Source organism: Bidens hawaiensis, unplaced genomic scaffold (genome assembly GCF_021521415.1).
Source record: "Bidens hawaiensis isolate Kalapana, Puna unplaced genomic scaffold, B.hawaiensis_p1.1 tig00023043_1, whole genome shotgun sequence".
In the NCBI taxonomy this organism is placed as follows: domain Eukaryota; kingdom Viridiplantae; phylum Streptophyta; class Magnoliopsida; order Asterales; family Asteraceae; genus Bidens; species Bidens hawaiensis.
In genome coordinates, this window is record NW_027493599.1 from 268,138 (window position 1) to 278,020 (window position 9,883).

The 9,883-nt window shown below is 36.4% G+C and overlaps 1 protein-coding gene across 1 annotated transcript; it reads right to left on the reverse strand.

The window, feature by feature from the left end:
• Positions 1–7,509: 7,509 nt before the first annotated feature.
• LOC143566745 (uncharacterized) lies at positions 7,510–8,076 on the reverse strand. Its single transcript, XM_077053360.1, has one exon. The coding sequence runs from the start codon at positions 8,074–8,076 to the stop codon at positions 7,510–7,512; it is 567 nt and encodes a 188-aa protein (XP_076909475.1).
• Between the last annotated feature and the right edge of the window lie 1,807 nt (positions 8,077–9,883).

The following is a 9,883-nucleotide window of genomic DNA, read 5'->3' on the forward strand; positions in this document are numbered from 1 at the left end:
ATTTGTTGTGGTTTCTTTGGAGGTTTCAATCTCTTATATTTATACAACATTTGATGATACCAATTGGAGAGTGATGACCATTTTATATTAGTACCAAACAATAGAGACCAAGAGCATCAGGATCATTTTCAATCTACAGAATAATAAAAACTGTCAGCTGGTGCAATTCTTGCATTTCACATATAATAATTTTATATAAGAGTGAAAAGATATAATATTCCAAACGTGTCAATTTTTATAAGTTATGCACATGATATCATTCAATATGAGCAGTTTAGAAGTCGAAGTTAGGTGGGCCAAACATGTTGTATTTGATTCAAAACTAGTATTTTAACCCCCGCGTTGTGGGGGCGGTTGAGGTCGATTTGAATGTGACGAAAAAAAATCATGACAAATTAAAGTTAAATCGAAACCAAAAATTAAACTACCGATCTAAACAAACCTATTCGCACTATTCCATGCTATACTATCATAGTGTTTTAGGCTCGTAATTGTTATTTACGTTAACTCAATTCACCATGTGTGAATATAAATGTACATATATGTGTATACACATGCATTGCATGCCATACAGTTTATATAGGTGATTTCTTTAGTTCATGAATACAACATTATTTACAGTGGTAATTCTTCTATAGTGACTTAACCGAAGAGATTACAAATACCATCCAACAGAAAAAAGATTGAATTTTAGGTCTAATAGCCAGAGGCATCTTGAAAACAGAATGGACAAAAAAAACCTGATTAATATGACATAAAAAGTTAACCTTGAAAAACACAGTTCCTAAGTAAAATGCAAGACTTACCAAACACAATTGAAATGACCCTTTTGGACTAATTGTGCTTTCTACCTTCACAGTTCACCCGATTTTCGCCAATAACAAACAGAGAAACATATACACATTAAAAAACCTAAGTAAAATGTAAGATTTGCGTAAAAAGAAATTCGGCGCACCTAGTATTCAACGTTTTACAAATAACTGGTAAAAGTTGAAATCCTATTCACCATCTAACATGTCAACCAAGCATGCAAGGTTCAACAAAACTAGAAATTAATATCAAATAAAAATCAATACTCGATCTGTAGCGTAGAATGGCTTTTTAAATTCATGTGTGTACGTTGAATACTAAGTGTTCGGAACCACGAAAGCTACTCCGGGATTGGCTAAGCAGACATATTATTTCCAAGTTTAATTTCTGCCTAGCTGCGACAACACAAAATCCTTTAAAATCCCCCGAAAACGGCCTTTAAACGTTGCAATTTTAGCTTAAAAATCCACCGCAATTGCTGTAAAAGTAGACAAGATGTAGTAATTTTAATCAGTAGTTTTTAAAGCAAAATGGTAGTCCTTGATCCAAGTTGCATGCAGCCTCTATATACTTTAAATTATAAGATTACAGATTAAATTAAAAGAAACAAAATCTTGATATACAATTTAGAACCTGAAATGGGGTTGTGTAAACTATTGTAATTCTAAGTAGCAAAACCTCTAATTTGTAAATTGAAACGAATATTAGAAATAGTTGTTGAATGGCGATGGTGTACGCAATTAATTATATTCCAACTTTAAACACCAAATCACAAAATCAGTTAGTTCGATCGCTGATATAGACCGATTTGAGATGGTCAATCTCCCGATATACCCGAATAGTGGGCTAGGCTTCAAGAACAAAAGAGAAGAAGAGAAACCAAACTTGAGACAGATTTCTTATTATTATTTTTTATTAAAATAATTACAATTTATAGGTAAAGAAAACACATTAAATAGGAAAAGATAAACAATTAGAATATAAAAACTAAATAATATATTAACTTAAATAATTAATAAACTTAATAAATATATTACCATCAAGGGCGGAACTTATTAAGGGCGGGGAGGGTCCTGGCCCCTCCCGTTATTGATTTCTGGACGTCTGGATATAGCTCATATATTTTGATCATAATAGCTGAGAAGATGTTAGTCTAGAATCTTTGTTACAGAAGAAGCTGCGTAAAAATGGCAGAATTGAAAAGTGGAAGGAAGACAATAGGGCATAGGGATATTTTTATAAAAACACTTGATTCTAATATTTTATTCATTATCTTTTTATCTATAACTTGTTTGTCGTTTTTTCCAAGAATTACATACTATTAATTAAGTCAAAATTTCTATATTCTACTTTGTATTTTGTTTGTTAATTGAAAGTTTTATTTAATCATTTTGTATGTTTATGTAATTATTTTTAATTACGTACTTCATTGAAAAAAGGTATACGTGTTGATTATTAAAAAAAAGGTAATTGTAGCGTCGTATTAGTGAATATGACTCTCCTTTTGTTTTTGACCCTCTAGCCATTATATTATGGTTCCGTCATTGATTTTAGTAATATTTTTAAGTTTAGAAATGATAATATATGATTTTGAAAACTCAAATCATATCAACTAAAATTAATTTAGGAAGGGGAAGGGAGTCTCTAACGGGCGTGGAATACAACTGTCAAAATTTCCGATTTCAAATACCAAAATCATTTTTGGCCCTCCCACATTAAAAGCTCAAGTTCCGCCACTGATTACCATCATATCAATCTCAGGTTCCTCGCACCATTCAAATGGTATTCCACTCCAGGATGAGGCTTCAAATTAACGTAGAGAAAAAAAAAGGGAAATTTCAGAAGGAGGAATGAAGGAAAAAAGGAAAAAGTGAAACAAGTATTATTCCGTGGAAAGCAAGACACGTTGAGAACACGTGTAAGTGTCGAAAGGTTTGTTCAACACTTGTTAGGCTATGCGTATGGGGCGCGAGTTTGGACGAGAAATGGCGACAAAGGGAGAGCACACCGCCCCCTGGGCGATATTTGGGCGAAATAGGGCGGGGGCGAGGAGTAGATGTCGCCCAAGAAGAAGAAAAAAATATTATTATTATTATATTAATATGTGTGTGTGTTATATATGTTACACCTTAGACAAGTGAATCAAGAACATCAAACACGATATTGCATAAAACGTTTATGCGACTCTTTTCATTAATAAGAAACTAGAACAAAATACTTTCTACTCTCATCTACTCTCTACCTTTCTCTACGACCAACAAAGATATATAGCACCCACAATTCTAATCCTACTCAAACTAGGAAACATAATAATACTAGACTTCTAATTTATTTAATAATAAATAAAAAGATAACTATGACACCAAGTTATTCAACTTGGTCCCTGAACTTTGGATCTTCACCAAACCGCCCCTGAGATCTTCCGTACCACCCTTATACTTTTCGTATTAGTCATTCGGGTCTTTCAAGTTGGTGTTGTTCCAAGTTTTACACTCCCTCTCAATACCAACTTCCATTGTTCCTCCAAGATCCTTCACACCTTGTAACGCTCTAACCTCTTTGAGCTTTATTCTTGGATTCGACTTCATCACACTACCTTCAGGATTCTTTTTCCCGTTATCAATTGAGCTCGCTTTGAGATTATCACTGTTTAGAACCACATCACCCAATTTCAGATAGGAAACGACTTTTGCTTTCTTAACTTCATGACCAACTATAATAATACTTAAAGCAATTCTCCCATCTTCACTTGATGCATGCTCCCTCTTGAACTTAACTTCTTCATTTGTTCGTTCATTCGGGTCACCCGAACTTTGCATGAACCTCATGTAAACTCCAACATCAACTTTGTTGGTTTGTTGATCTTCAACGTTTTCTATTCCACCATGACAACCCGTAACATGAGACGGAACTACCTCCTCGTGCACTTCATTCAACACGGTTTCTTTCTCGTCTTGTTCGGTTACCGTCACGGTTACGTTTTGGTCAACCGTACTTTCTTCTTCAACCAAGATTTCCTCATCATCTAGATTCAAAATAACAATAGATGATTCCAAAGTTACCTTTAACGGATTCGACTCTGGCACTACTTCCTGACTTGTCCACCAACAGGAGCCTTCATCAAACCATTCATCTACCAGGTTCGGTTTGAATTCGGTGTCAACTGTGTATTTTCCTCGAACCTCGGCCATATTAGCCTCCACATCCCACGGTTCTTCTTCTGTAACAACAGCTGCATTACCTTCCTCCCTAGGTTCTCGACGGTATTTTTCCATGTGCCCTTTTTTTTCACAGTTATGGCACCTAAACTGTAACACCCCGTAACCGCAGCGGAAACGTAAACGGGATGCCACAGACACGTCTGATATCAACAGCATTGCTTATAAAGAAAACACCACTACATTAATTTAAACGTATTACATTGTTCCGAGTTTCGTTACCGTCTAGGCGTTATCACATAAGTTTTACCGATAGTACATTAGCATATTTAATACAAAATATAGATCCTTAAGCTTCCACAAAATAGCACACATCATCAAGCACGTATCACTCATTCCAATTTGGGTGTACCTAGAAAGCATGTAAAGAAAACGGGTCAACTACGAATAGTTGGTGAGTTTCACTAATTTAAGTAAACCAGGACAAATCATTATAATAATCATAAATTAGCGATGTAATTATGCTGAGCCCACAAGTGAAACCTCTGTTAACCCAGAAGCACACCCAAAACCCCTGGGAACACTGTTAACCCAGAAACACATTTAATAACCTCTGGGGACACTGTTAACCCAGAAACACATCTAATAACCTCTGGGGACACTGTTAACCCAGAAACGCATTTAATACCCTCTGGGAACACTGTTAACCCAGAATCCCATTTAATAACCTCTGGGGACACTGTTAACCCAGAACACTGTTTCGGGCCTTACAATTTTAGCAACTCAGACAATTACCATCTTAATACATTACCGTACGATTCCCGTACAACAAACATTATATAAATACATTCATTTCCATGCGATCAGCATGTACTTAAACGTTTTGATAGAAACATGCTTTCCACCCCGGGAAAATATTTAAAACAGTTCAGTAAAAAGGGGCTCGTGAAACTCACCTTTTCGTGAGCAAATATGTAACACTGTACACGGCTACCGGTCCGGATCTGTAATACGATCCCTAAGTCATTACTATACAATTTCTATTAATATAACTTGAATTCGTGTTAACCGGTATGTCTGGGGACACTGTTAACCCAGTACCGTACACGATCCGGGGACAATGTTAACCCCGAAACACTTCTCAGGACTTAGATTGTGATATCGTTAGAGTTTGACCGTCAAAATTATTATTATTTTGTTTTCCTCGTTTTGCGTGCCTAGCACGGTTATCCGTTTTTATGTTTCAAAAATGAGTTTGGTCACACACGACCCGAAAATAGTGTTTGACTAATATTTTAGTTAAAGCCGTGAATTTAGAGCTCGGTTTAGTCGCCCCGTTTGGCCGCGGGACCCGTTTCCGTCTTTAGGGTGCCGGAAACTGTTATTTCGGATAAAAATACCCAAATCATCCGAATTATTTTCGGATGATTTATTTTTACTTGATTAACTTAGTTTCATGAAAATAGTCCATTTTAAGGTTTTTATACACCAGTCAGCTCGCTTAGGCGAATTTTGCCGGTTTACCGCGTTTTAAGCTTTAAAAGTTTGTTTTTATGTTCTTTTTAGCACGAATAATTATCCGTTTAGTCTCGGATCTTGAAATTTTGCACAAATCACTTTTTGACAGTAAGGAATTTTATAAAAATATTTCCAGAATTAATTTTTATATTTAACATTTATTTATCTATTTTTAAACGTCATTTAAACACCAAATATGTCGAAAATACCAAACGACCTTAGAAAAATCCCAAATTTTTCTGGGATGACCCCTACCATCCACATGGTTCCCTGTAATTTTTCCAGAACTAAAATCTCATTTTTCATGCCATTTTCACCAAAACCGAGCTAGAAAACCTTAGAACTCGTTTTACCGAAAAGCCTACTTAGACTTCTCCAATGGACCTGAAATTTTGTGTGTGACTTTTACATATTATGAAAAGCTTATCTGGAATTTTCCAGAATATTTCATGATGTTTAGCTATTTTTCACCATTTTTAGCCAAAACCGAGCATTAAATTCACCAAATATTCATCCTTTATCCAAAAATTACCAAATTTTCACAGATCTTATATTTTCATGTGTAGATCATCTCTGTGAAATTTCATGACCCAAATCTAAGTCTATCATAATCTGTCCAAATCATATAAATCATACGAAAAACCGATCTACCTTGTGTTTCTAGCTTTAGATCGCCAAGATCTTGCTTTCTAGCCTTTGCTAGCAACTAGATATAACACCTACAAGCACAATAACACCACACCAAGCAAGTTACACCCACAATCAAGCCATTTATTTCATGGTTTCGGTTAAGACATCATAACAAAGATTTTAACCGTAAAAATTCGTTTTTGACTCTTTTAACTCCTTTCTTGGACCAAGATCCCTTGTATAACTTGTATACATCACTTGATCATGCAAGAATCGGTTTCATCTCGGGTTTTCACCCATTTTTCATTTGAAACCTCATTTTCTTGTAAATGACTCGAGAAAAGAAGATGAACACGACTATAATCCGATCTTTACCTCGGTTTCTTGGTATAAATCAAAGGGGAATTGAATGGATGTTTGAAGGGTTGAGAGAATTGTAGAGTTGGGGTGTTAGAAAAAAGAAAATGAGATGTTAACTACAAGCAATGGACCGATCGGTCCATGTATTGGTGTGGGGTGGGGCCAACATCTCAAATCTTGGCCACACATTCGGATTGTGTAATCCGGATAATGTTGTGGATAATCTGGTTCAGTTCGTTTTTCGGTTAAACGTTTAATTCGGCTTAAAACGAGGCTAAAACGGTCGTTTTTTCGGCTTAAAAATGAAATTTATATAAAACCGATTTAAAAACTTTAAAAACTTAAACCATGACATTTATTGACTTAACACATCATATTGTCGGTAATTGTGCATCTTTTTCGGCTTGATCGATCGCCTCTTGCTTGGTTTGGTATTAAAGGTTTCGTTTAACGTACCGACATACCATTACATCGAAAACTCTTTTCTGTGCTTTAATTCACTTATCCCGAAGCTTTAATACTTCGTAAACATCACTAAACATTATATATTTCGTCTATAATGTAATCTCCGATTCATTCGGGTTTCAATAACCGTCAATCGGTTAATCGTACTTCCAATACGATTAACTGTATAATCGAGTATAATTCGTACCGTGAATCATACATACTCGTATATACACATTATAATTCAAATATTCCGTATTAAATAACACGTAAATAGTATATACCGGCTAGGGTATACCTGAATTTGCCGGAATCGTTACATAAACGGGAACTGCTTTGGTTGGTACCTTGATTCCTTGTCTTGGTTCTCTTCGTCCGATTTATCTTCTTCAGAGTTGTCGTCTTGACCCTTTCGGTTCCATTCTCTCTTCTTGGGTCGGTCACGTTTCTCGTTCTACCGATATTTACTCTTACCTTTCTCGCCATAACGGTTATGATTTTTACTAAACCGATGCTTCTCCTTTCTTCCGACATACAAGGCTTCGCTCTCAGTTTTAATCGACACACCGGCTAACTGTTTTGCCAAGGCTTATTGTCCAGCAAGAATATTTTCAAACTCGGTAATACTCGGTTTGGTCACCCACCCTTGAATAGCGGTACCAAAACTACGATACTCCGGCCTTAAACCATGGATGAGTATCCGCTTCATACGAGAATCGCTAACCCGAGATTGTGGATTGAGTTCTCCAATCTCGCAACACAAATTCTTCACTTTACGAAAATAATGTGCGATTGGAAGATCCCCTTGGTAAACCGTCATCAACTCACCTTCGACTAACTGCAATCGAGCATCGTTCTTCTTCGTAAATAAAATCTCCAACGTATCCCACGCTTGCTTTGGGTATTCGAGATCTTGAATATGATCAAGAACATCATCATCAACCGTTGTCTTGATGATAAACATCGCACGACCCGCTTTCACCTGCCACTTCCCGATAACACTATTAATATCGTTCGTGGGTTGTCTCGTCTCGGTGCCGTTCGTTACTTGCCAAAGATCTTGACCTTGAAGATACGACTTGATGCATGTCGACCATTGTTTGTAGTTGCTTTGGTTTAATTTCTTGATTCCTCCTACAACTTGTAATTCTGCCATCGTTATGGATTGAGGATAACTTCTACGATGCGATCAGTTTCTTCACTAACGCCCTTCTTTATTTTTTTTTCTTTCGTGCAAAACAAGTTTCCTTCTAGCGGACACAATATTATATTATGGATGGAGTTTGACTTTTGATTCTTACAATTATGGAAGATGTAACAAAACAATATAATATATATTTCAATGTGAATGAGGAGTATTTTCTTCACCAACAAACAACTGCAATGTTCACTCACGTAAGACAATAAAAAAAGGAGAGAACAATTGCAATTTCTTTCTTCCGCTCGATCGAACAAACAACCGTACGGACCAACTTTTTCAAAAATTTCAGGATTCTTTCGTCGCCTCGAATTCATGGCTTCTTATGCCTTTTATTGGAAACTACTACCGCAATCAAGACTTGCTACTAGTCGAATACAAGAGCCTGGATCGTTAGGCTCTGATACCACTTTTTAAACCTTAGACAAGTGAATCAAGAACACCAAACACGATATTTCATAAAACCTTTATGTGACTCTTTTCATTAATAAGAAACTAGAACAAAATACTTTCTACTCTCATCTACTCTCTACCTTTCTCTACCACCAACAAAAGAAAACTAATGATGGGTATATATAGCACCCATAATTGTAATCCTACTCAAACTAGGAAACATAATAATACTAGACTTCAAATATATTTAATAATAAATAAAAAGATAACTATGACACCAAGTTATTCAACTTGGTCCCTGAAATTTGGATCTCCACCAAACCGCCCCTTGAGATCTTCCGTACCACCCTTATACTTTTCGTATTAGTCATTCGGGTCTTTCAAGTTGGTGTTGTTCCAAGTTCTACAATATATACATATATGTATATATTATTATATTACTATTGTAGCCCCTACACCATTACACCCCAAAAACAAATTTTCACCCCTTGCTGACTGGGCGCCACACGGCGCAAAACGCACCAATTTGTAGCCCCTCCACTACGCATAGCCTTAATACTACTCTGCGCAATAAAATTAGTACTGTAAATACTTTTGTGTCTACCACCGGCATTGGTAATTAACTAGTGATTTACTCGTGCGTTGCATGGTAAAATCAGCCGGTAAAACCCAAGTGTTGCAGTGGCGAATCAACACGAATTCAGTCAACAATAGCTACGTTCGTTACAATATTGAAACTAAAACAAAATGGAAACAATAAAAGTAAAAACTGAGGTAGGCGAATGGGGTGGTGCCAGTTGGTCTTGGACAACAACAGCGAGTCAACATGAATTTAGTCAGTATTTACTACGTTCGATATGGTACTGCAACTAAAACAAAATGAAAACAAAAAATAAAAATAAAATTTGAGGTGAGCAAATGGGTGACGTCGGTCGGTCACAGGCGCTAAGGCAGTGACCTACGACACTCGTATAACATATTATAATTTTTTTAACAACATATTTAAAACAATGTTTATTCGGTCGGTAAACCCGGGAATTGGTAAAACCTGATCGTTGCAACGACGAGTCGACTTGTATTAGGGCGTTGTGGTGGTGAGTCGGTAAAGCCGGAGCGCTGGTAAAAATCCTAGCTTTCCGGCGTTGGGTCCACGTGAATTTTGTCGATTTTGTTTACATTTGTTACGGTACCGTAACTAAAATAAAGTTTGGTAAAACCCGGGTATGGGTAAAACCCGGGCGTTGTCGGTACTGGACATTGCGCGGTGAGTAGGTAAAACCCGAGCATTGTCAGTCTCAGGCATTGTGACAGTGAATCGACACGATTCGGTAAAACAAAAAACAAAACGTTCGTTACGAATACTAAAAAAAGC